This window comes from Ovis aries, chromosome X (genome assembly GCF_016772045.2).
Source record: "Ovis aries strain OAR_USU_Benz2616 breed Rambouillet chromosome X, ARS-UI_Ramb_v3.0, whole genome shotgun sequence".
NCBI lineage: Eukaryota > Metazoa > Chordata > Mammalia > Artiodactyla > Bovidae > Ovis > Ovis aries.
In genome coordinates, this window is record NC_056080.1 from 51179828 (window position 1) to 51206464 (window position 26637).

Here is a 26637-nt window from a genome sequence, read left to right on the forward strand (position 1 = left end):
AGAGGAAGAAGAACCAGGGTGCTAGGAAGAAGTGCGGAGAGTGTGTGAAGCGACCTCCTTGTCCCCTCTCTGTCCTCTTCCTCCTTTTCTGCCCTCCCTCCCCACCCCCCCTCCCCACCTCCACTTCGGAGGAGACAGAGATGAACACATCACAGGCTCTGTCCTCAGGTGAGAGAACTGAAAGTGAGAAGCAACCCGAGTGAGGCCCTGAGTCAGGGGAGAGTCATCTATGCTGGGTGTAAAGTGAGAGGGACACGCGGGAAGGGAGATGGAGCTCAGCGTGAGTATCTGCTGCAAGAGTGAATGGAGCACCCACCGGCCAGGGAGGGCAGGCAAGCATCTGGTTGCAGGAGCACAGACAGTGGGTGAGGCCAGTGCTTCCAGTTCTGCTACTTACTAGCCACATAATCCCGGGCAAGGCACTGTCCGATGTCCCGCCTCAGCTTTCTCACTTGTAAAATGACATGACAGGGGAAGGGAGGGGGGCAGGAGGGTGGGGTGGCTGTGAGGTTCAGCCTGGCACAGTAGACAACAGTAGGTCCAATCTTTAGCCTCTGCAGCCCTCTAAAGGGACAGAGGATTAGGGCCACGGAACACCTTTTCACGTTTATTAAAACTTCCATCTCACCCTGCCACAACAAGATTGCTTCTGAGGCCTGGCTCAATCATTTGCAGGTACCAGATTGGATAGGCCTAATTCAATGACTCCCCAGCTGTCATTGAATGGAGGCTAAGCCCCTCAGTGTCTCTCCCTAACACGAACCCTCTACTCTGGGCAGGCTGGTCTCCTCACCACTCCACCCCAAAATCTCCAGCACACATGTATTCAATCTACTATATAACAGGCCCCAAGTCAGGAATACAAGCCCTCAAGTTGCTCACAGACTGGCCCCCTGCCTCGATCTACTTTAGGGCATAAGCCACATATATAGTAACCTGCACTGCCGTGTGAACAATCACTGAGCACCTACTATGTACCAGGCAAGGTGGTGGGCTCTTTTGACACACGATCTCCTTTGATCCTGCAAAGTGGGAATTACTCATCCACTTCTAAGATGATGAAACTGAGACTCACAGAAGTTGAAATGAGTTGCCCCATAGCACACAAGTAGGGGGGCCTGGCCTGGACCCCAGAGTTCTCAAAAGGCTTGGCTATACTAACTCCCATCCTCAAGAGTGATGCTCAATAAACAGTAACTGACTGAAGTCTATGAGTATAGTGACCATACTTTTTGAACGTAAGAAAGTGAAGTCGCTCAGTCGTGTCTGATTCTTTGCGACCCCATGGACTGTAGCCTGCCAGGCTCCTCCATCCATGGGATTCTCCAGGCAAGAGTACTGGAGTGGGTGCCATTGCCTTCTCCAGGGGATCTTGCAGACCCAGGGATCGAACCCAGGTCTCCCACATTCCAGGCAGACTCTTTACTGTCTGAGCCACCAGGGAATCTCTACTGAACCTAAAACTCAGGCATGTAATGAGAACAAGGATTTTGACATTGCTGCTTCCAGGTACAAGGGGCAATCTGGCAGATGGGAGAATAAATGGCAAAATATTGACAGTCTTGAACCTTTGGGGGATGTATAGGGACAGCAGGGCAGAATAACTGAAAAGAATATAAGCCTTTGAAATGCCATACTGGGGTTTCTGCTCTCGCCTCTTGGATCCCCTGCCTCTCATCTTGCTCCTCCAAGTCATCTATTAAAAGTACCTGGGGAGGAAATAAGGTGCCTCTCTCCCAACAACCCACAATTATATAAACAAGGCTGTCCTCTGAGAGCTATGAGAAATGCATCAGAAACGAGATATGCAGTTACCTGAAAGAGATGGTTTCTTAACAGCATTTGGGCAACATGTCTGCAAGATCAGCTGTCCAACAGAAAGGAGATTGGACACAAAGAGAAGGTACATATTTTCAAAGGAGACTTGAAGACCTACTGTGTATAGGGCTCTTCCCAGAAGCATCCTGAGGAGAAGGGGTGTGCCCTGGTCCAGAGAAGCATCTCTAAAAGCTAAGAACCTGGCTTGGCACAACCAGAGACCTCATCTCCCAAACATTAACTTGTCTAACTGCAAGTCTCTCCAATGGACAGCAACGTTCTCTCACTGGCTGCCAAAGGAACATCTCTCAAGCACAAATCATGCATGTGTGCTAAGTTGCTTCAGTCATGTCCAACTCTTTGCAACTCCATGGACCGTTGACCGCCAGGATCCTCTGTCCATTGGATTCTCCAGGCAAGAATACTGCAGTGGGTTGACATGCCCTCCTCCAGGGGATCTTCCCAACCCAGGGATTGAACCTGAGTCTCTTACGTCTCCTACATTGGCAGGCGGGTTCTTTACCACTAGGGCCACCTGGGAAGCCCAGTTTTTTTCAGTTGTATGATCAATTCTCCCTAAACTCTGTGAGAAGTGCATTTCTCCTCTCAATGCAATCTGACACATCCCATAAGCCATCAGACTTTTTTTTTTCCTTTGAGACATCGTCCTTACTGCAATCCAGACTGGTTGCTCTCCAGGCCTGCACAAAGCTGCACTAAGATCTCCTCCATCACTTTGGGATTCCCTTCAATTCTCTTCTGTGTTAATTTTTTGCTTCCTCAATTTCTTGGCCTTTTTTTTTCTGAGTTTATGCTTGCATTTTGCTGGAGCACATTCTCCAGTGCTTCCTGAGAAAGGAGACCTAGGACATAAAATCTTTAGATCTCCTGTCTGAAAATGTCTTTATTATGCTCTCACCCTTGATTGATAATTCAACTCTGTACAGGCTTCTAGGTTGGAAATTATGGTCCTACAGAATTTTGAGAATGTTGCTCCATTGTCTCCCAGCTTCCAGTGCTGCTATTGAGAAGTCCAATACCCTTCTTTTTCCTGATCCTTAGTACATATGTTTTTTTCTCTGGAAGCTTTTAGTTGCTATTGCTGTTCGCCAGGCTTCCCTGTCCTTCACTGTCTCCTGGAGTTAGCTCAAACTCATGTCCATTGAGTTGGTAACATCATCCAACCATCTCATCCTCTGCTGCCCCCTTCTCCTTTTGCCCTCAATCTTTCCCAGCATCAGGGTCTATTCCAATGAGTTGGCTCTTTGCATCAGGTGGCAAAAGTATTGGAGCTTCAGCATCAGTCCTTCCAATTAATATTCAGGGTTGATTTCCTTTAGAATTGACTGGTTTGATCTCCTTGCTGTCCAAGGGACACTTAGAGTTCCTTGGAAACTTTCAGAATCTTCTCTTTATTCTGCTATTCCAAAATTGTGCAGTGGTGTACCTTGGTGAGGGTCTTTTTGTCATTTATTTTGCTGGTTACTTGGTGGGATTTTCACTCCTTTGGTTCTGAGACATGTTCTTTGATCCTTTCCTTCCTGCTGTTCCCTCCATACTCTATTTCCAGAACTCTTATTGTTGGATGTTGGAGTTCCTCAGCTGATCCTTCCATGCTTTCATCTTTTCTGTTGTCCATCTCTTCATCCTGTTTTTCTGCTTCCTCGGATACTTCCTCAACTTTTATTTTCTAACCCTTTGGCTAAAATTTTGAGTTGGCTCTTGTTATCTTAAATTTCCCAGGTATCTTCTCCTCCCTTCATTACCTCTGCTCCAAGCTTTTTTGGTTTGTTTACTTTTGGGGTCATTCTTGCAGGTTGATGGTCTTCCTCAAAAAGCTCTGTACTACCTGATCATCTCTGGCTACCTAAGCCTTTTTTTTTTAATGTCAGTTACATTAAGGTTTAATTTACATAAAATGAAATATACCTATTTTAAGGGTCCTCAGCTGGTGAGCCCTGGTGATCAGTTCCAATGACACTAACAATCTCTGTGTGTAGGTGGAGCTGGCCAGGTGATGGGCTTCACTAGAGAGTTAATGGACTAAGAGCCTATTCTTTGGATGGAAGACTCCCAAATATCATCTTTAAGAGGCCTTTGTCTGGGGTCTTTCAGTTTCCCCAGAGAAGAATCCTTTTCTCTTGTGTGCTCCTGACTTTGATGTCCTGAAGTAGGTAAGTGGAACGAGTTTGGGGTTCCACTGTTTTGGGGGTGTAGGTCACTTTGCTTGCAGCCCTGTTTCACCCCCAGAGGCTCATAACTTCAATTTTGCCAAAGAATCACCCTCCATCTGCAGAGACTGGAGCCAGTGGAGGCAGGGGGTGTCCCTGACTGAATGGGGTTGGGGAGGAGCCAACATGGTCTGTTCACAGTCTTTCAATATTCTCCCTGTTTTGGGTTGTATGCCTTATCCTACTTTCCATGCTTCATGGTACCTCTGATCCCCAAGCATTTCTGGGGCTCATTGCATGGAATAGTTTACTTCTGGTTAGCATCCCAGACCTCATGTTTCTACCTTTTTTATTCCTTTACTCATATTTCAGTGGAATTTGTGAAAGCAGCAGAGATAAATAAGTTTATTCAACTTGTTGTATTTAACAGGAAGCTCCCCTTCTTATTCCAGCCAACTCTTATTCATCCTCCGTGACTCATTTAGGCAAGACCTTCTCCAGGAAGCTTATCTTAATATCCCCTCCTGGATGAGGAACCCCTCCTCTGTTCTTCCACAAGATCCTTTTCTTGCCTCTATCACAGCCCTGATCGAACTGTTTTGAAAGTGTCCATTTCCAAGCCTGGCTCTCCCTGCATACTGGGATCTCCTGGCAGTCTGGGCCGTGTCTTAGTCATGCCTGTGCCCCAGTTCCCAGGGTCTGATCCACAGGGGTACACAGTAAATATGTGGGGATGGAATGAATGAATAAATAAATGACTATAAGTATGAATCAGACCTAGCCAGAGGGACCATCTAGAAAGGGAAATAAGCTGAACACAATTGTTCCTATACAAGACCAGTTCCCTAAAAGCTCTAAGTTCCCTAAAAGCTGTTATGTGCAAAGATGCCTACTGCAGTATGATTTAAACCAGTGAAAAAAACAGGCCCAGTGTCTATGCCCTACATTGAGAGGATGGTTAAGTACATTATGGTATATCAGTTGCCATTAAAAATGATGCTTCTAAAGAATATGCAATTACATGGGGAAATGTTCAAATGAACAAAGCAAGGAAAAATTACACCTGCTGTATTATTTCAAGCATATGAAAAGAATTCAGAGAATAACGGAAATACATCAAATGTCCAGAGTAGCTGCCTCTGTGTGTTGTAATTATGGATAATGTTTTTCTCCTCTAGTTTTCTAAATTTTCAAATGGAAGAATGTATTAAATGCATAATTTTTTTAAATTTCCTAAGAAATGAAGGTAAGAATCCTGAGATACTCATGAATAAAATATTGTGAAGAGGACCCAGGAAGGCTTTGGCCTTCACTGACCAGAGACACAGAAGGCCCAGTCCCTGCCCCCACTGCAAAGCAGGACCTAGTTCAGGAAGCCAAAGGAGGATCATGGAGTTCAGCTTATTACAAATTGCAATATCATAAGCTGTACTGGGAAACAGACGCTCCTACACTGGATATCACACTTTAGAGGCCCCTTCCTGTGAGGTAAATGGTCTGTGGGACAACGGAATATGCCCATTAGGATCTCTGGCCTTTTCCCTTCTAGACTTCACTCAGGTACTCAGAACCCAGAATTCCCTGTCTATATTTCTTGAGCTGACTTGCAGGAATTGTGTGGTCTTATTATCCAGGTCCATCTGCTAGGGTGGCCAATGGGAAAGGAAAATAGTCAGGGCTTGGATGTGCGCTGGGATATCCATATACATCTCAAGGTTCCATATGAGCTACAAGTGGTGAGAGAAGGGGAAAGGGCTAATGGCCTCAACTGGTACCTTGTATGGGCCACATAAACATAGAAGCAGGCAAGTCCATAGGTCCCTAGGCCTCAACGTTGGTAGAAGGGCCTAACTTTGAGTCTTAGACAGATCTAGGTTCAAATCTATTTATTTGTTGTACAACCATGGGTGAATCCATTCTCCTCTCTGAACCTCAGCTTCCTCAACTATAAAATAGGTATACTAATTCCAGTCTCAGAGAGTTGTTGCAAGGCTTACTGGGGGCACAATGGCTTAGAGGTTATGAGTACAGGTTTTGTGGTCAGACAGGTCAAGGTTTGAATCCTAGCTCTGCCCCTCCTAACCGTATGATTTACATCTCTAAGACACAGTTTGTTTACCAATATGATAAAGATAATAACAGTACTGATGAAGTTGTGGGAAGGATTGTGGTTGTAATGAATACATAATAACATCAGAAAATGCTCAAATGAGAAAAGGCTGCTTAATAATGGGCATGCAAAGATTGGCTACGGTAGGGCTGACTGAGCCTCCTGCACCCCCATCCTCCTGACCAGCTTTATTTTTCTCCAAAGCACTTACCACTATTTGACATGTTTTGTATCTTCTTGTCTGTTTCTTTTCTGTCTCCACCCCCTACATTCACACACTAGAACGTGAGCTCCGCAGGGCAGAAATCTGTTTTGTTCACTGTTTCCAAGTGCCTGAAACAGTGAGAGAGTGAAGATGTTCCTCAACAGTCAAGTAGATATCCGCCATGTAGACAGGGGTATAAGGTATTCTCAGCCAAGAGAACAGCCAGAATACAGGCATGGAACCACAAAGCAGTCCACTTTGCCAAGGGTATCCTAGACAGTTCTGTACAGTTTGAATGCAGGGTGAGGAAGGGAACAGAGTGGCTACAAAGATGAGTGGGACTGTGGCCTGACCCAAAGGAGCACGTGAGAGCTTTCCTAGACCACAAGTGGTGTGAAAACCAACTTGTGACAGCCAGAAGTAGAAGAGCACTAGCGGAGGGGCAAAGATGCCTTCCAAGTTCGACTGTCATCTAAATCATGATGATGTGGAAGGCCAGAGTTAAAACGTTTTGAAAGATAGTTCAGGTGGAGGGAAGACTCCTTTCTAAGGGGCAATCTGAGCCAGGAATCAGACCTAGAAAAGACAAATAGGCAAGGATAGAAGTCATATGGAGGAGGTAATAGTGATATGCAAGAAAATCTTATAAGATTAATTAAAGAGAATAACAATTAGATGAACCTCAGGACAAATCAGAAACCTTGTTGGAGAACATTTTTAGCAACAGATCCACATGACACTGAATGGAGCCACGTGATCCACAGGCCAAAATGGTGGTGGGGAAACAAAATGAAAGCCATGGTGGGTTCAGTTGCCAGTTATCTTTCTGTTGATGATTACTCGTCCTCTAGTCATTTGTTACCACTACTCACTGAAAAGTCCTGGAATGACAGTGAGGATGATGATAAAGGTTGCTATGTACTTCAAAGGAAATATTTGCCCATCCCTTTTCAAATTTCTTCTTCAGAAAATAGAGAGGCAAGTATCACTTTACATTTTTTATTTTAAAGAAAAAAAGACAGGCAGAGACTACAACAAAAACAGCACTGAACAAGAGTGTGAACTTCACTGTGTAATTGCAGGGGAGCCCCTGGGGCTTGGCCTAAGGAGTGACAAGGGCAAATGCTGCTTTCTAACCTCCCTCTCCGTTCAACCACTGAAGCAGGCTTTATTTGGTCTTTAGCATTTCTGCCTTCTAATAATCCAAAAAGGATAAAGTGATTATTAAGCACCTATAATGGTCCAGGACTTGTGCTATCTTCATAACAGCTGTGCAAGTTCATTAGTATTCTTCTGATTGTATAGGTGTGAAAACTGGGGCTCAGAGCAGTAATGTGATTTACCTAGAGTCACACAAATAATAATAAGTAGTGGAGTCGGGATTCAAGTCTATGTTTGTCTGATTCCAAAACCAGTGCTTTTCATTGCTACAGCTGTGGCTTCCTTCTGTCATGCCAGAGCTAGGTAGCACTTCGTTTCCCCCAGCTCGGCCTCTCTCCCTCCCCTGGCTCTGATACCCCCTCCATACCATAAGCATTCAGGGGGTGCTTCTGAAAGAGACAATACTTCAAGGATGGAAGGGGGCACCCAAAAGGGAAGATGGGGTTAGGCACAGGTACCACAGCCCAAAGCAGCTTAGCACTATGACAAAAAAAGAGAGAGAGAATGAAAATGAAACTGGCTCTCCAGCCCTCCCCTCTTCCTTCCCTCTGCTGGAGGCAGAAGGATGGAGGTTCAGCCACGATGGGAGAGAAGTGGGTGGCAGGAGGAGCAGCGAGAGCAGCCTGCTATTGCAGAAGCCTCAGCTCAGCCTCAAAGCCCCGTCCTGTGCACTCGGGGCCTATCGCTGGCCCACCTGCTTCTACTGCCTAAGCAAAGAGGCCAGGCTGTTCTCCAAGCACCCACCCAGTCCTGCCAAAGCACAGCTCACAGCAGACTCAGACCCCCTCCAGTCACAGTGAGGGCGTCCTGAGAGGTGGACGGACTGGCCTGGGGGTTCAGAGGGAGGCAGTGGCAGGGTGGGGGTCAGAACCCGCATCTCCAGCCCCTCGGTGGAGGGCTTTCTTGACTGCAAGGTCTAGATGGCAGAGGTTGAGGAAAAGGAGCTCAGGAGACTGGCACAGGAATGCTCATGGCAGTCTAGAGCCAGAGGCAACACATGCCAAAATGAGGCCTACAGAGTTGGGTATTTTGGGGGCTGACTAATTATTTTCCATCTCAATCTGGATTGAGAAAGCAAAACAACCATTTTTAAAAGTCGCATTAGCCTTAGTTTGGACCTCAAAAGCATAAATCTTTATCTCTTTCTTCTGTCAGGACCCTGCTAAAAAGAATGAGAAGGAATAAAATAAGGTATGAAATCGTAACAGTGAAGAGGATGGAAGAAGGTGATATCAAAAGGTGAGGGATTTCAATAAATTTCTGGGAGCAAAAAACAAGGAAAAGAGTGTTTACAGTTGAAGGAGAGCCAGCAACACTACTCAGGGGGTTGCAGCTGGAGAGGGAGCCAATCAGGCCAGCAAAGGCCCAGAGAAAATCCAAACTTGAAGACGGTAGGTATGAAGGAGAGTAGGCGTGACTGGGGGCTGAAAACGGGGGCATAAACTGAAGGTAAGAACATGACATCCTCCCCCATGCCCTCCCCCCAATTCCCAGATCCAAAACACAAGCTGCCTGGCATTCGTCCCTAGGCAAAATATCAGAGAACTCCTGGTTAAAGGAATTAGACTCTGTGGTATTACTTAGGGCACCTAGTGGCATGTCGTTGCTCCCAGAATAAAGTGCTTTTCATTCTGGCATTTGGGGGTCACCCATTACAACTGTCAGATCCTGCTGGCTCACCTAAAATAAGGTCGGGGAGTGAACAAGCCAGTTGGATATACAGACATCTCACTCAGCTTTGTATCAACTCATTCGCAAACTATAAAAGAGAAACTATGAAAGAAAAGGTAAGCAGCCTAGAAGATCAATCCTGGAAGTTCAACATCCAACTAACAGACACTCCAGAAAGAGAAAATGGAAAAAACAAAGGGGAGAAAACTACCAAATAAATTATATAAGAAAAGACAAGGTGCAGCAAGTTGAAAGGGCTCACGAGTACTGGGCAGCATGAATGAAAAACAGACCTTGAGCTGAGTGTTGGTTACATTGGCTTGGCTTGTAAAAAAACTGACCAAGCTATTCATTTGTGATATGAGCACTTTTCTGTATACATATTATATTTCAGTAAGAAGTTTAAAAAAAAAAACCCTCCTAAAAAATCTGCAAGTAAAATGTCCACAGAAGATGTGCTATGATTATCGTGTGGTTTCAAGGAACCCCACACAACAGTAAGTTTAAGTAAGCACATAAATAAATAGATTTATAAGGTGGAAAATCCCAGTCCAGATAGGAAACAAAGTAAAAAGTGGCATGACTTCGAGCAATTCATAGAGCATAAGAAAGGAAAATTCATTTGATCTTGATGCTAGGAAAATTTTCCTAGGAGTACAGAAGTTGGAGCAGTGGACCCATGAGAAGTGAGGCGTAATTACAGCACACTATTTGACCCTGCAATGAATAATATGACATAGTCATAACCACATAAACAGTGTATTGGTGGTCAACTTTTAGAGTTCATTTGTCCAGAAAAGCACTGAAGACATAATTACTGTTATAGAACAGAATGCAAATGTAATCAATCTTGCTGGATATGAAAGTACAGAATACAGAAAGTGGGAGGTGGAAAGATAGAGGCGAGATGGAGGGAGGAATGGGGCACTAATAGCTCTATCTTATAAACTGAGTGGTCAAGAGATACTGTGGCAAAATGATGGAACAAGAAATTAGTCTAAATTGTACCTAACAAAGTTACAAAGGTAACTAATAGAGGACCAAAATAGTAATATAACTATTAAAGTTTGGGAGGGGGAGAAAAAGTCATGTGTTGTAAAGAAGCTAAATTCTCACTTGTCATAGTAGTTCAGTCACATCCGACTCTTTGTGACCCCATGGATTGCAGCACACCAGACTTCCCTGTCCATCACCAACTCCCGGAGCTTGCTCAAACTCATGTCCATTGAGTCAGTGATGGCATCCAAGGAAGAAGTCAGTAGATGATGTATGATGTTTGAAGTTGATAAATGAAGAAATTAGCATCAAAGCATGTTTATTTAGAGATATGAAGTTACCACCAGAAAACCTGAATGGTAGAAGTGGTCACCTCTGGGGGTTGGGTCCTTGGTGACTCGACAGTAAAGAATCTGCCTGCAATGCAAGAGACCTGGGTTCAGTCCCTGGGTCGGGAAGATCCTCTGGAGAAGGGAATGGCAACCCACTCCAGTATTCTTGCCTGGAGAATTCCATGGACAGAGGAGCCTGGAGGGCTATAGTCCATGGTGTCACAAAGAGTTGGACATGACTGAGTGACTAACACTTCTACTCCGGAGGTTGGGAAGTGGGGGACAGGGAGACATTGGTTTTTTATTATATATGTCCTTCTGTGCTATCTGCCCTTTAAAAATTATGTATATGGGGCTTCTCTGATGGCTCAGCGGTAAAGAATCCATCTACCAACACAGGAGACACGAGTTCGATCCCTGATCTGGGCAGATTCCACATGCTGTAGGGCAACTAAACCCGTGGGCCAGAACTACTGAGCCCACGTGTGGCAACTACTGAAGCCCTAGAGCCTGTGCTCCACAGCAAGAGAAGCCACTGCAAAAGAAACCTGCATACCACAACTAGGCCCCCACTTGCCTCAACTAGAGAAAAGCCTACAAAGCAATGAAGACCCAGCACAGCCGTGAATAAAGAAATACAATTTTAAAATTGTGTATATGTACTGCTTTGATTTAATTTTTTAAAAACAAGTCCTCTTCTTTCTTTGGACCCCAGTCTCCCACATAGTCCATACAAAGTGGGGAGGTTGATGACTCAAGGTGCTGTGAGGTCTTGTTCTCCAAAATCTACACTTCTTTCTAGAGCAGAAGCAAGACAGGCGAGTGAAAGACTGATTCTTCCCTAACTAACCCCTCGACTCCTCACAGTATCACAATCATCCTTTACAGATGCCTTCTCAGTTGCCCCAGCCTGCACCACCCTCTGGTCTCCTTCAAATCCCACCATCACTAGTCCAGCCTCACCGGGCTTCCATTCATTCAGCTGTTTACACCCATTAGTTATTTATACCTGCCTGAGTCACAAAGGATTTGAGGTGGCTTACTCTAATAACACAGATAAGGGAAGAATAAAAATTGAACTAGAAAATAAGAACTCAGAAAAAGAGATCAACAAAGATGCTAGAGCTGTACTTCAAATTAACTGGTAGCTGAGGCAGAAAGCAATATAAAATGAACCATGTCAGCCTCATATTAGGAAGGAGAAAATACAGCCATTTTCAGGGGAAGCAAACCTTTGCCAAGCACCGAATTCTTCAAGTCATCGTCCATGGGAGATTTCATGAGGGAAAAGGAAATGACTGTTTTTGATTTGTTTTGGTTTTGTTTTGTTGAACTTCAAGTTGTCCTATTTTAATGATTTGCTCTCCAGGTATTTGGATGACTTATCTCCTACAAAAACTGAAGAATCTCAGGTAATATCATGATTATGAAATGAAGTTTATAAGAGCATATATTTTGGCATAATCGAGAATTATGTCATTGGTTTTCTTCCCCTGGAAATGACTATATATTGAGCACATACAAGTGTCAGGGAACGCCATTCAAATGATCTTGGTCAATCCTGAGAGATGGGCATTATCATCTCATTTTCCAGATGAGGAAACTAAAGGTCAGAGAAGGTGAAATGACCCCAACCCAGTTGGTTGGGCAGAGCCAAGATTCAAACTTAGGTCTGCCTGTCTCTAAAGCTCATTCTTTTTTGTTCCCACTTTATTTATTTTTTAATCGAAGGATAATTGTTTTACAGAATGTTGATGTTTTCTGTCAAACCAAAGCTCATTCTTTACATTTCATACAGGGGGCCTCAAAACCAAGGCCCCCAGGCTAGAGATACCCTGCCCAAGGCAATGGGGACACAGTGGTGACACAGGCCAACCTTATTCCATGAAAACAGAAAAGGGGGATTACAGGCCTTGCTGCCAAGCCAGAAACTGCCTCTGAGCTGCCTCAGTCACATTAAATGAGGACTTCCAAGTCAGAAAGAAGGTTGGGCCTGGTGCTTCTAGAAAAGGAAACCACAGACCCCAGCTATAAATCTAACCAATCTGACTTCTGAGGGGTTGAACCAGAGCACAGGGTCTGTCTCCCACTGAAGCAAGGGATCCTTTATTCAGGTAATGCATCATCTTTATCTCTTCCTCCCCAAACAAATCACCCGGCCTCCTAGAGGCCCGGCTTTCTCATCTGCGGGACAAAGATAATGATCCCTACCACCTTCACGGGATTTCAAGGCAGGAAATAGCACATTTAAGGAATGATGCTTTAAACACTGGCATTAACACCAGAGTGGCATTTCTAATCAGAGCTCTTCTGCTCACACACATGGAGTGGCCTCCTATTAAGTCCTTTCTCTCTCTGTCAGCCTCAGTCTTCTCATCTGTAAAATGAACAGCCTGAGCTGAGTGATTCTGATATTATTAAAACCCTGCCGGTCATGACTGGCTTAAACTCTGCTACGTCACAGCATTTATCAATGTGCTGTCACTGTCTTTCTCCCCCAGCAGGTTATCTCTACTCCTACCACCCAAGTTCAGGCCTTGTCACCTCTCATCTAGCCTGTCACAACGGCCTCATCACTGGATGCCCTCTAGTCTGTCTCTCAAAGTGCAGAGATCTAGCAGAGATCTCTCCAAAACATGGCTCTCAACAGCCACCCCATGCTCTGCAACACACACCTCTTCCCTCAGCTTAGAACTCCACGTTGGTTCCCAATTCCTAACAGAATAAAGCTCCTCATGCTGCTACTCAAGTGTCCTGATCTGGGCCAGCCAAGTCATCAGACTCTTCTCTGGATCTTCCCGGTTTGTGCTCTAGGTTGTACTGACCTGGTAAATGTGCTCCCCTCCCCACCTCCATACACCCTGCTGGCCCTCTGCCTTAACCACCCTTTGGCTCCCAATTCCCACTGACCAAGATGCCATCCTGCTTCACCCAGGTTACCCCTGCTCATCCTCCAAGCCTCAGAAAACCCATCGGGAAACCCTCCCCATCAGTCCCTCCTTTGGGCACCCATGGCCTCCTGTGTTCCCCTCTGGCATAGCACACAGGACCCACATTAGTCTTTTCCACCCGACTGTGAGCTCCCTGAAGCCAAGAAGAGTATACTACCCATGACGGAATTCCACTGCCTGCAACAGCGCAAGCTGTGGCATATCCCTGGTGTACAGTATTCACTGGACGGCCCTCTCTCTCTCTCAGAAATGTGGTGAGCTCCCTCATGGCCTCTCCCTGTGCCTTTCCATGGCACAGAATTTCGCAAAGTTATTATTAATAATAATAAAAACGCCTATGGCTGAGTAAACACACACTCTTCACTGAACACTTCTGTATCTGTCATCTCACTCAATTCTCACAACAATCACAAAATGGGTCATTTATGAATTGCCTAGCATAGCAGGTGTACAGTTGCGAGAGATGCCTCCCAGTTTTATAAAGACATTTGAGGGAAGGAAGAAATTATATACTTTCTTTTTTAGCACAGATATAATGACAATAATTTTAAAGTGGTTCTATAGAGGAAAATATAGGTTTCCTTCAGGTGAATGCACTAAACTGCATATGGACTCCATCAGAAAATCACAAGCCTCATCCAGATATGCAGTCTTATTATCCCTTAAAAATATATATAAATACACATACACATACATATATATATATATATATACACACACATACACACACATATATATATCATAGCTACAAATACATTTGACATTAGTGAAATGGTACATATCAGGTGATAATTGTGATCAATTTCCCTCTAAAATGTTAGAAGAATCATCCTGATCTGGCGTGTAGCCCTGGGTGGTCATCTTTGAAAAGGATGTGATGAGACAATCTCGGCTGGGTTGTTTTGTTTGCAAAACTTCACCTCTAGAGGGCAGGGCAGGCTCACAGATTATTTTCCATCCTTATTCCTCAGTTTTCCATCCTGATCAGGACCTTGCCGAGTGTGGTAGACAGTCAGGAAACTTTCTGATACATTTTTGTGGGGTAGGAGGCCAGGGGCAATGGGAATCTCACCCATTAGAAAATGAAGTTTTATCCCCATTTACTACTTGAGAAAAAGAAGGCTCAGGAAGTTAAGTGACTTTCCTTAAGTCATGTGAAGTCCTCATTCCCACAACACCACATTTTCTAAATTCAAAGGTCCCAGGGAACTTCAGCTCCTACGTGCTTAAGAACAGGTATCCTGGGACTTCCCTGATGGTCCAGTGTCTAAGACTCTGTTTTCCCAATGCAGGGGGCACAGGTTCAACCCCTGGTTGGGGAACTAACATCCTACATGCCACACTGTGTGGCCAAAAAAAAAAAAAAAACCTAAAAACAAACAATAAAACAGGCATCCTTGCATGAGTGCTTTTCAACATGAATGCCTGGAGAGAGACCCAATACTACAAGGAAGTGAGGGTAACTAGCAAATGATCTTGCCCTAAATGGCTTACTGCAAGAGAGAAATAAGTCATTTACTCACCATTCTTCCCTGTGACCAGTGTTGATGCTTCTGCCAGGGAACATAGCAGAGAATGAGCTAGAATGACTGTCTTATTCTGACTCCAAGACACTGTGCCCGGCCCAGGGTCAGAGCCCAATAAAAATTTGATGGCTAAATAAGTAACTTCCCACTGGATGAGGCAGATGGTACACAGTCCTATGCAGGCCTCTTTGCTCCTTTCAGGACAGACGGTCTCACATTGAGGGAGAAGACCATGGTATGGGAAGGACAGGTAATGGTGAGCAGATTGGCTTAAATGTCTCTAAAGTCTCATCTGACTCCACTACCCTGACATCCTATGAACTGGGAGACTGGTAAGTGGGAAGCACACAGAGGGCAGAGGCCAAACAGCTCCATGTAGTGTGAGGAAAAAGCCACACAGAAGCCAAGAGAACTCTGGAGTTGAGTCATCTCTCTCTACAGGAGTCCTGAAAGGAAGAACACCTTAGCCAGCCCTGGCTGTTAGTGTCCCAGGACTTAACCTGACATTCATTTGTCTGCTCAGCATTTACTGAGCAGCTACTATGTGGTCCGCCATGCATTTCCAAGCTTCTAGCTCCTTCAGTTACACCCACAGCACCTAGAAGACGGACTGACAAACAACATGCATGTGATATACAGCTATGAAATCTCAATCTGAAGGAGCCCTCAAGCTAGTAGAGATGATACAAGATATAAACAAATAAATGTATAAAGAGGGACAAAGTGCTCATTTCAAGGGTCAGGAATAGATCAGGGAACAAACATGGGAGAGGTGACAGCAGTGGAGTGCAGCCTGGGCACTGGATGGAACAGCCCAGGAGAAGGGAACAGCGTGAGCAAAGACCCAGAGGCTTGGACTTCCCTGGTGGTCCAGTGGTTAAGACTCTGCACTTCCAATGCAGGGAAGTCTCGGGTTCTATCCCTGGTTGGAGAACTAAGCTCCTGCATGCTGTGGGTGTGGCCAAAACAATAATAATAAAGACTCAGAGGCTCTCAGGGGGCTGAGTGCGCCGACAATGGGGCACACAGGCCAGGCTGGCTGTAACTCAGCCTGTGTGAGGGGGACTATAAAAAGATGAGAGGAGAAAGGTAAGATCCTAAAGGGCCCATGCATGGCAGGCAGAGCTGTCTGAAACCTCCTCCTAATGGCCAGGAAGCAGGAAACTGCTGGAGCCCCACAGAAAGCTTGGTCTGGCTGTACCTCATCAGGGGCTCAAGGGAGCAAGAGCAGGAGGGCATTGATTAGGAGTCTGTGGTCAAAATCCAAGAGGCTACCAGGAGAGGGAGCTTGACTCAAGCAGCGGTCTCAGGAGCTCTGCAGGTAGAAGCCCAGAGCTACACTCAGAGCATGTTAAACCATCTTCACGCCCACCTCCAGGAGGCAATGGTAGACCAAAGGCTCAGCAGCCAGATAGTTCTGGGCCCCATGCAGTTGTGTAACCTTGGGCAGGTCACCGTACCTCTCTGATCTCCCATTTCTCTGTCTGAAAAATGAGGATAACACGAACACCCACCTGGCACAGACTCTGTAAATGAGATAAGAAGCAGCACGGAATGGAGGGTGAGAATGTTGTGGATGGACTCTGGAGTCCAGCCACCTGGACTCCCAGCTCCTTCTTAGTTCTGCCATTTATGCACTGAGTGACCTTGGGGAAGTTATCCAACCTTTCTGGGCCTCAATTTCCTCATCTGTGAAGTGGACTTAATAACAGTATCTATCAATAATACATCAAGGGATTCATGTGGTGATTGAATGAATTAATATACGGAAAGCACTTGGAACAAACAGTGCTTGGCACACAGTAAATGCAGGTTAAAACAATGTTGGCTACTGTTACATAAAACCACACAGGGTGGTGCCTGGCACACAGAATTGAGGCTCACTCAGCCTATGTGTGGCCCCTTCTCCATGCCCCAGGCCTCTTCTGTGCTCCCAGAAAATTCAGAGGCCATGGGAGGCAGAGGTGGGACGGATGAAAGAATAGCAGAGAGCAAGCCTGGATTTGGTCTTCTTCCCCTTGCCTATCCACCCAACACCAGGTGATATCCACTCTCTTCAAAGCTCCCCCTGCCCCAGGTCCTGGCCTCCACTCCTCACTGCCTGTGCTACTCATTTTGTCCTAAGCACCGGCACTATGATGGGTCAGGTATGGTCCCCTGCGTCTTTGGCCAGGGGAGGGGGTGGGGGGATCTCAAGAACAGAGAATGTGGTGTTTGCTCAGCCTGGAGGCCCCTCCTGCTCTCTGTATACAGCCAAGAAATGTTTGTGGATGACAACAGCCCCATTCTCGCCCCAGATCTAGACAGAGAAGCAAGATTCCTCTAATTCTCATTCAATTCGACATTATCATTGCCTCCCACACAACTATAATGCTCCCAACACAGTGGTGGGGAAAGAAATGGTATTCCCTCCTGAGAAGAAGGAGAGGAACCCCTCCTCGGGAAAAGTGCCCAGGACCCCAAAGGAGACAGACTTCCCTAGGGCCCCTCCCTGGGCTCCCTCCCTCCCCCCAGCATCCACAGCCCCTGCGGGGAGCACACTGTCAGTCCACTGCACACATGAGACGCCACAGCAGTGCCTAGACCAGCACTGCCCTGGCTGACAGGAACACCAGGCTGGCCCTGCTGACTGCTGTCCTCTAGTGCAAGCCAGCTTGCTGGGTGGGCAGGGTGGGGGGGGGGGCAGAGGATGGAGAGTTACCACCAAACAGGCTTCAGCCCACCACTGCCTACGGCAAAGCCAGAGCTGGGCCCAGGCAAAAAGAGTGGGAAATGCAGCTCTCTTCAGCGTGGAGGACTCAGCAGTGGCCCCCAGCACAACTGTAAATCATTCTAGGCGCCAGGTTGGCAAGGGGGCCCAGGCCATGATCGACAACAAAAACAGAGATCTTCTCTAATCATGACGAGTGAGGCGAGGGGGGGAAAGGGTGGCAATTCCAGGGGGACAGACCTGAGCATGGTGGATATCAGCAGCTGCTAAACAAACAGACAAACAAAAGCAAGCGAAGACTTCACATACAAAGGCCCAGAGGCCAGAAGGAGGTCGGGCTTTATCATGCGCTATGCTGCACTAGGAAGGCCACACCCAGAGCACAGCAGAAGGCAGACTGGCATCTGGGAACCTGTCCAGGAGAGACAGTGCGGGAGGGTGTGGGAATCCTGGGGGGATGACATGGGTGGGGGTGGACATAACAGCTGCTATCAACTGCAGTAGAGGGCAAGTTCCCAGGCTTGGGAGTCTGTCTCATGGCTCTGTGACCTCTGGAGTGTTGCTTCACTTCTCTGAGCCCTCGGTTTCTTTGGCTGGAAAACGTGGGTTGTGGTGACAGACGCACAGGGTAGCTGGGAGGACTGAATATGCCCCTGGGTGAGGGGCCCTTCCGTGCTGGGCCCAGGCCCCTCGCTCCTCTCTTTCTCCACCAGAGGGAGCCGGGGGGCCAGGAGCGCCCTGCTTGTACCAGCTCTACCTAGCCTCCCCCAGTGCTGCAGCCTCTGCTGCTCAACTCCCACCCTGCCTGCCCTGGCTTTCAGCAGCAGCCTCTCACCCACTCCTTACAAACCCAGAGGAGGCCTGGCAGGGGAGTAGCTTGCAGCAGCTGTGGCGACAACAATGGCTACTGCATCAACAGGCCCTCCTGACACCTGGCCGAGACAGAGGGAGGGAGAGTGGAAAGGAGGGAGACAAGGCCCTCCGCCATCAACTCCCCCTCTCATCACTCATTCCAGAGCCATCTTCCCTTGCTCGAATTCTCCAGAGACCTCAGGCTCTCTTGGCCTCTTCCAGTTTGTGACCTGGTCAGGTCCTGAGGCTCCAGAAAGCTCCAGTGGAAAAATAACAGGCCTTGGAGACAGGTGGACTCGGGTTATAGCCCTAGCTCTATTAAGAACTGGCAGTGTAACCTTGAGCAAGGTCCCTTCATGTTTTGGAGCCTCAGTTTCCCCATCTCTAAAATGGAGTTGCTAGTGCTCACTGCACAGGGTCTGTTGAGAGGACCGAAAGAGGTAATAATGGATGCGCAAATATTTATGGTTAGGAGAAATTTGAAGTACCATCTAAAATCCCCTTATTAACCCATTAGGAAATGGGAAGCAACAAACACAAATGTGTTTCACAAAATGTGAAATCCAACGAACAGCCTGGAGGCTGCACAGAGGGAAGGACCGAGAGGCAAGCCTACCCAGATGGCAGAAGCCCAGAGCTCAAGAGCAAACAGGCTTCCAAACTCACATCTGCAGGGTGGAGAATAGGAGGGGAACTGAATCCTAGAATTAGGGAAAGCCTTGGTCATTTCATAGGGCTTTCCACCAGTTCAGGAATTATGTTTTCTCTAGCCCTTCCCGATCCCCTTGAGGCAGTCCACTGCCTCACCAGACCAGGTTGGAAAGTTCTTCCTGATTTATCCCCAATTTTCCCATTGCTCCCTGTTCTGCGACCTGGAGCATACATAACAAGGCCGCTTCGTCTGTCACAGGCTTGAGCACTCTGGAAGTCTTCTGCAGCCAGGCTCAAGGACCACAATGCCCATTTAGTGTCCCTTTGCCTTCACCCTACCATGGTCCTCTCCTGAAAGGGTCTTGCTTGGTTGACCTGGCCCCTCCCTCCAGTGTGGGGCCCCAAGCTCCACACAGTCAGTCCTCCTGGAATGGGCTCCAAGCAGCCCCCACCCCCTCCCCCAGGCAGAAGAGCCCATCTCCCTGTGGGGCAACCCACAGCAAACCTCAGCTGAGGGTGCGCTGCAGTGAAGCCCAGCCGAGTCCTTGAGCTGCAGCTGCTGCTCCTGGGGCCCAGCCATCTCAACCCAGCACCCCAGCCTGCTGCCTCACCACGGGGGAGTTGCAGAGAGCTGTCTCCCAGCAGATTTCCTGAGGCAGAAGGCTTCCCCACCCCCAGCCCAGCCTCCAAGAGACACTCCGCTGGTTGTGGCACATGGTAGGACCAGCTGAGCCGTGAGAGGAGGAGGAAAGCTGTCCATTTGCTAGAGGACTTCAGACTTGGTCTGTAGTGGTGGCTGGATTAGTCACAGAACCATCAAATCTAAGCTGGAGGGGCCATTCAAGAGAATTCAAGGCAGATCCTGCCTTTTATAAAGATATGGGGGAACCGATGCCCTAAGAGAGGAAGGGACTCAGTCAAGGTCACAAAGCCAATCTGCAGCAGAGCTGGAAGGGGAACCTGGGTTTCCTAACTCCCGGTTCAGTATTCTTTCCAGTCCAGCAGAAGAGAAATCAGGGAGCCTTTAAGGCAGCCCTGTGAGCCTGCACACCCTTGGCTCCCTCAGCTTGACATTTATTCCAACCAGCTCACCAGGGTATCTGCATGGGGAAGTGGACCCAGCCCATGCCCCACCAACCCAAGAGATGATGCCAAGGTGTCCCAAATAAGCAGACACACAGACCCCAGCACAGACACTGGCACTGATCCAACAAGAGGGAAGATCTGTAGACTTCTCTTGCTGGTATGCTCTTTAATTGGGCGGTGTTTTTCTTGAGGGTGGAGAGGGGGTGGTCTTTGAGGAACGAGCCAAGGGCCGGGCCTCCATCTTTGCTCCCCCGGCCAGGACGTGCTGCAGTTCCCCCTCAGAGGGACGTCTCAGCCTCCAGCTGCCATTCTGGTCCCCACTTGCCAGAGGAGAAAAGATCAGGCCTGCGCTCAGGACCTGCAGAGGAGACCCGAACGGTGGGGGGAGTCGCGGCCGGGGGTGGGGGGGAGGGAGGGCTTTCGTTCCCCTGCGTCTCTGAGCTGACATCGTGACAGACAATAAATATCCCAACCGGCACATCCAAATAGAATAAATAAAGAAATGAAAAGCCATCCTCTGGCAAGGATACAGGGAGGGGGTGAAGAAGTGGATGGGGTGACGACTGCTCCAAGCTCTCACTGGCCACGGTTTTGAGAAAGAAGAGATGCCTGCACTCATCGGGCCAACCCACTCTGGGGAAGCTAGAGAAGGGGTATCGGCTGCCTGAGGGGGCGCCCGGCTTTTCCCGACAGGTTGGGACAGGAGAGGACACGGAATCAGGCACTGGCTTCTTACTTTACTAGCCGTTCAAGTTGAAGAGGGAACTAGCGGGGAAGAACCCGGGAAAACAAACACGCGTTCCTTACTTTCTCTGGAGGGTTGTGGCGGGGCTGGTGCTGGTACTGGTGCTGTGGCCGCCGCCGGCCCCGGGGCTGGAGCTCCTGGATGCGCCGCGGCTCAGCTGGCCCCGCTCCCGCGGTGGCCGGGGCCCCACGCCCACCGCCGCCGAATAGCCGGATTCCTTCTCGCGGCCCGGGTGCGCCGGCCCAGCCTCCCTCCCGCCACGCTCGCGACCCAGGGCTGGGTTCTCGTGGTGCAGGTGGCACTGGGCCACGTCGCGCTCGCGGGCAGAGTAAGCAGCAGTGTCCTGGAGTGGGTAGGAGGCGTCCCGCTCCTTGTCCCGATACACAGCCTCCCGGTTCTGGTAGGCGCCGTCCCGGTTCGGGTAGCCCACGTCCCGGGCCGCCTGGTGGAACTGGCTCTCCCGCAGCTCGCGGTGGTGGAACTGGGTCTCGCGCAGGTTCTGGTATTGGCTTTCGCGGCTCGGGCTATCCCGCGCGCCGTGGGGGTCCCGGTGCAGCTCCCCGCGGTGCAGCTGGCTCTCCTCCCTCAGATCGCGGTTCTCCTGGGTGAGCTGGTCCAGCTGGCCCTCCAGCTCTTCGATGCGCCGCCGCTGGGTCTCCAGCAGCTGCTGCTGGCTCTCGATGATGTTGTTCAGCTCCAGCAGGTACTCCACCGCTCGGTTGGGGCTCTCGGATCCCGGGCCGCCCGGGGGACCCGACCCCGCCTCCATCCTGGCGGCCCAGGGGCAGGGGAAGGGGCAGGAAAGCCCGATCCCAGCTCGCTCACGGCGCCACCCTCCCCCGGGCCCAGCCGGGGGAGGGGGCCGGCGGGACGCGAGGGCGCGCACCGGGCTCGAGGGCCCGGGGGCCCGGGGGGGCCCGGGAGACAGCGCTGGGGCCGGCGGCACGGGGAGCAGGAGCTGAGGCTACCGCCGCCGCCGCCGCCGCCACCGCCGCCGCCACGGCTCCCGAGGACGCGGCCCGCGGCGCTCCGCCCGCTGCGGAGTCACTGCGCAGCGCGGCCGCGCGGGACCGCCCCGGCCGCCGGCCCGCCCCCCGCCCCTGCCCCCACCCCGCGCGCCCGGCCCGCCCCCGCGCGTCCCACCTGCAGCCGCCGCAGGCGCCCGGAGCTGGACCCGCCCCAAGGGCCCCACCGGCCAGCCCCATCGCAAGCTGCTGGAGATCTCTCCATTTCACCGGTCCCAGGGTCCTCAATTAATGCAGCCTAAAGAAGCCCTCTATCCCAGTCCGTTCCAACGTCCTCGGGTCCACAGGCCCAAGATCCTCATCTAAGACCTTCCAGGAACCTCCATCCCAGGCAGCCCCCAGGTCCAGGAATCCCTCAGACTCCCCATCCCTTGGGTCTGCCAATCCCAAGTGTCAGTGTTCCTATCCCATCCAACCCCTGGACTTTCTACCTCTGGGGACCACTCTCCAGCCCATATCATGGGCAGTCCCCAGGATCTCCCACCTCAACAAGCCCTGGGACTCCCCATCACAACCAGTCTTAGGCTCAAAGCTCCATTCATTCATTCGGCCCTCATTTTCTGCTCTCCTATGGAAATGCTCATCTCCATTTACTCCATCACCTCCATCCAATGAAACTGTACCCATCCTGCAAGACAAACACCACCTCATTGAAGCCAGCCCTGATCGCTCCAGCCAGGAGCGCTCACTTCCTCCACACTTCTTCTGTGGCACTTGTGGAACTCTGCTTTACAGCCCATTTGTTTTTGTTCTTGTTGCATGTCCTCTGCCAGACCAAGCTCCTTAAAGCCAGAAACATGTCTTCATTCATCTTTGTGAGCAGGCTGGAATAGAAGAGAAAGCTTGAGTTTTACAGTCGTACAGAACTGGATTTAAATTTCATCTCTCTGAACTTCCTTTTCCCTCTCAGTAACACCTACCTCACAGGGGGTGGTCTTGGGAAAAGCATGCAAAATCATTTGGCACAGAAAAGACAATGCAGAGAATGAAAGAAAATATTTGCAAATGATATATCTGAATATGTAAAGAACTCTTACAGTTCAACAGCAAAAAGACAACTCATTTTTTTAAATGGGCAAAGGACTTGAATAGATACTTCTCCAAAGATATACAAATGACCATTAAGCACATGAAAAGATACTCAACATTATTAGCCATCAGGGGAATGCAGATAAAAACCACAGTGAGCTTTCCTTCCTAATGTAAAAGGAAACTTTCACAATGTCCAGAGCCCTTGATACCCTACAGATGAAGGAGGAGGATATCCTTAAATTCCTTGCAGCAGGAACCCACTTAGGTGGCACCAACCTTGACTTCCAAATGGAACTGTACATCTACAGAATGAAGTGATAACATCTACATCATAAATCTGAAGAGAACCTGAGAGAAGGTTCTGCTGGTGACTCATGCCATTGAAAACCCAGTTGATGCCAATGTCACATCCTCCAGGAATACTGGCCACCGAGCTGGAGTGAAGTTTGCTGCTGTCACTGGAGCCACTCCTATGGCTGGCTCCTTCACTCCTGGAATCTTTTGTTAATGAGATCCAGGCAGCCTTCCATGAGCCATAACTTCCAGTGGTCACTGATCCCATAGCTGACCACCAGCCTCTCACAAAGGCATCTTATGTTAATCTGCCCACCATTGCTCTGCGTGACACAGATTCTCCTCTGCTCCAGGTGGACATTGCCACCCCAGGCAACAACAAGGGAACCCACTCCATGGATCTGATGTGAATACTGTCCTGGGAAGTACAGTGCATGCGTGACACTGTCTTCCATGAGCACTCATGGGTCGTCATGCCTGATCTCTGTTTCTACAGAGACCCTGTAGAGATCGAAAAGAATAAATAGGTCACTGATGGAAAGGCTGTGAATTTCAGACCGAATGGACCGCTCTAGTTCCTGAGTTTACTGCTACTCAACCTGAGATCACAGGCTGGTCTGAAAGCATGTTGGTGCTCTGTGCGCCTATTGAGCAGTTCTCTGCCAAAGATCGGAGCATTCAATCCACCACTGAAGACTGATCCCAAGCCAGTGAATTGGTAAGAATGACCATTGGGTAGTATTAAGCTGTTCTCCACAGGCTCTTGAACAGAAAACAGAAATAAAGCTGTTGAAAAATAAACATCAGTTTCTTAAAACACACGTATACAGATACCACTTCACATCCACTATGATAACTCAAATAAAAAGGACAAACAGGGAGTAGTGTTGGTTGAGCATGTAGAACGATCGGAACTCTCAGTCATTACTGCTGGAAATGTAAAATGGTGTGGTTGCTTTGGAAGACCGTTTGGAAGTTTCTCAAATTGTTAAATATAGGATTACCATATGACCCAGGAATCCACTCCTAGGAATATAGCCAAGGGAAATGAAACATGTTTACATGAAAACTTATACATGAATGTTCATAGCAGCATTATTCATAATAGCCCCAAAATGAAAACAATTAAGTGTGTATCTGTTGATGAATGGGTTAACAAAATGTGGTATATCCACATGGAGGAATATTATTCAGCCATAAAAATGACTGGAATTCCAAAATATATAAACAACTCATCCAACTCTCTCTGTATAAAAAGAACAACCTGATTTTTAAAATGGGCAGAAGACCTGAATAGACTTTTTCCCAAAGAAGATGTACAGATGGCCAACAGGCCCATGAAAAGATGCTCAACATTACTAATCATCAGAGATATGCAAATCAAAACCACAGTGAGATATCACCTCACATCTGCCACAATGTCTATCATCAAAAGACCACAAATAACAAATGTTGATGAGGATGTGAAGAAAAGGGAACCCTAGTACACTGTTGGTAGAAATGCAAATTGGTTCAGCCATTGTGTAAAGCAGTATGGAGTTTCCTCACAAAAAACTAAAATTAGAACTGCCATATGAGCCAGCAATTTTACTCCTAGGTATATATCCAAAGAAAATGAAAACATTACTTCAAAAAGATATATGCATGCCAATATTAACAGAGGAATGGATAAAGAAGATGTGGTATGTGTACGAGATGGAATACTGTGCATCCATAAAAAGAATGGAATTTTGCCATTTGAAACAATATGGATGGACTTGGAGGGTATTATGCTAAATGAAGTAAGTCAGACAATGAAAGACAAATACTGGATGATATCATTTACATGTGGAATGTAAAAAATAAAATAAACTAATGAGTATGACCAAACAGAAACAGACTTACAATTATTGGTTGTTACCAAATTAGTGGTTACTGGTGGGGAGAAGGAAGGGGAGAGAGGCAATAGAGGGGTAGGGGGAACTACTGTCTATAAAATAAGTAAGCCAATAGTTAAAACGGATAACCAACAAGGACCTATTGTATAGCACAGGGAACTCTCCTGAATGTTATGTGGCAGTCTGAATGGGAGGGGAATTTGGGGAGAACAATTCTCCCCCATGGCTGAGTCGCTTTGCCAACCACCCGAAACTATCATAGCATTGTTGATTGGCTATACTCCAATACAAAATAAAAAGTTTTTTAAAAATAAATAAGCTGTAAGGATATATTGTATAGCACAGGGAATATAGCCAATTTTTACAATAACTATAAATTGAGTATAACCTTTAAAAATTGTGAATCACTGTATTGTACACCTGAAACATATAATATTGTGCATCAACTATACCTCAATTTTTTAAAGAAGGGATGAAGTACTAATACATGCTAAAACATGGATGAACCTTGAAAACATTATGCTAAAAGAGACACAAAAGTCCACATATTGCATGATTCCATTAGATAAAATTCCAGAATAGGCAAATCCATAGAGACAGAAAGTAGAGTAATGGTTGTTAGGGGCGAGGGCATGGGTTGGGGGAAGAGGAGTGACTGCTATGGGGTTTTGAGGAGGGAGAATGAAAATTTTCTAAAATTAGATGGTGGTGATGGTTGCACAACCCTGTTAATTCAAAACCGCTGGACTGTACATTTTAAAAGGGAGAATCTTATGGTATATGAACTGTATCTTGATAAAACTGCTTTTTACAAACACTTTGCACAGAGTCTAGCGTATAACAGCAGCTACAGTTAAAAAAAACAAAACACACATCTATGGTGCTTACCACGTGGCTGGCCCTGTGCTAAGTACTCTACATGCACGAGCTCAATCTGCATGACAATCCTGTGAGGTGGATGATGTCACTACCTCCATGTCATGGATGGGGAAAGCGAAACCCAGAGGTTGAATGACTCGCCCAGGGTCACACAGAAACAGCCAGGAAGCTCAGATGTTTCTTTTTCACATCGCTGCTGCTGCTGCTAAGTCACTTCAGTCGTGTCCAACTCTGTGTGACCCCATAGACGGCAGCCCACCAAGGCTCCCGTCCCTGGGATTCTCCAGGCAAGAACACTGGAGTGGGTTGCCATTTCCTTCTCCAATGCATGAAAGTGGGAAGTGAAAGTGAAGTTGCTCAGTCGTGTCTGACTCTTCACAACTCCATGGACTGCAGCCCACCACGCTCCCCCGTCCACGGGATTTTCCAGGCAAGAGTACTGGAGTGGGGCACCACTGCTTTCGTTAATACCTTGTACAAAATAGGTGCTCCGTAAGAGTTAAATTAATATAGCTATCAAATACTTCTATTTCCAGCAAATATTT

The 26637-nt window shown here is 47.8% G+C and overlaps 1 protein-coding gene, 1 long non-coding RNA gene and 1 pseudogene across 6 annotated transcripts in view; 2 read left to right on the forward strand and 1 right to left on the reverse strand.

Annotated features, from left to right (window-relative positions):
* The window catches only part of LOC121818361 (uncharacterized), a 41590-nt gene extending 30393 nt beyond the window's left edge, over window positions 1-11197 (forward strand). Inside the window, exons 3-4 of one of the 3 annotated variants that reach the window (XR_009598827.1) lie at window positions 8621-8704; window positions 10864-11197. This is a non-coding gene — a long non-coding RNA (uncharacterized LOC121818361). The remainder of the gene's footprint in view (window positions 1-8620; window positions 8705-10863) is intronic. The other 2 variants (XR_009598828.1, XR_006058403.2) reach the window with 2 other exon arrangements.
* Window positions 1-22036, reverse strand: part of IQSEC2 (IQ motif and Sec7 domain ArfGEF 2) — a 77464-nt gene extending 55428 nt beyond the window's left edge. For all 3 annotated transcript variants that reach the window (XM_027963362.2, XM_027963361.2, XM_042242426.2), the window contains exon 1: window positions 21048-22036. In XM_027963362.2, the coding sequence (XP_027819163.1) occupies window positions 21048-21754 (707 nt within the window). In that variant the 5' untranslated portion in view covers window positions 21755-22036. The remainder of the gene's footprint in view (window positions 1-21047) is intronic.
* Window positions 22037-23217: 1181 nt separating this feature from the next.
* On the forward strand, window positions 23218-24089 carry LOC105605458 (small ribosomal subunit protein uS2-like; annotated as a pseudogene).
* The last annotated feature ends 2548 nt before the right edge of the window (window positions 24090-26637 follow it).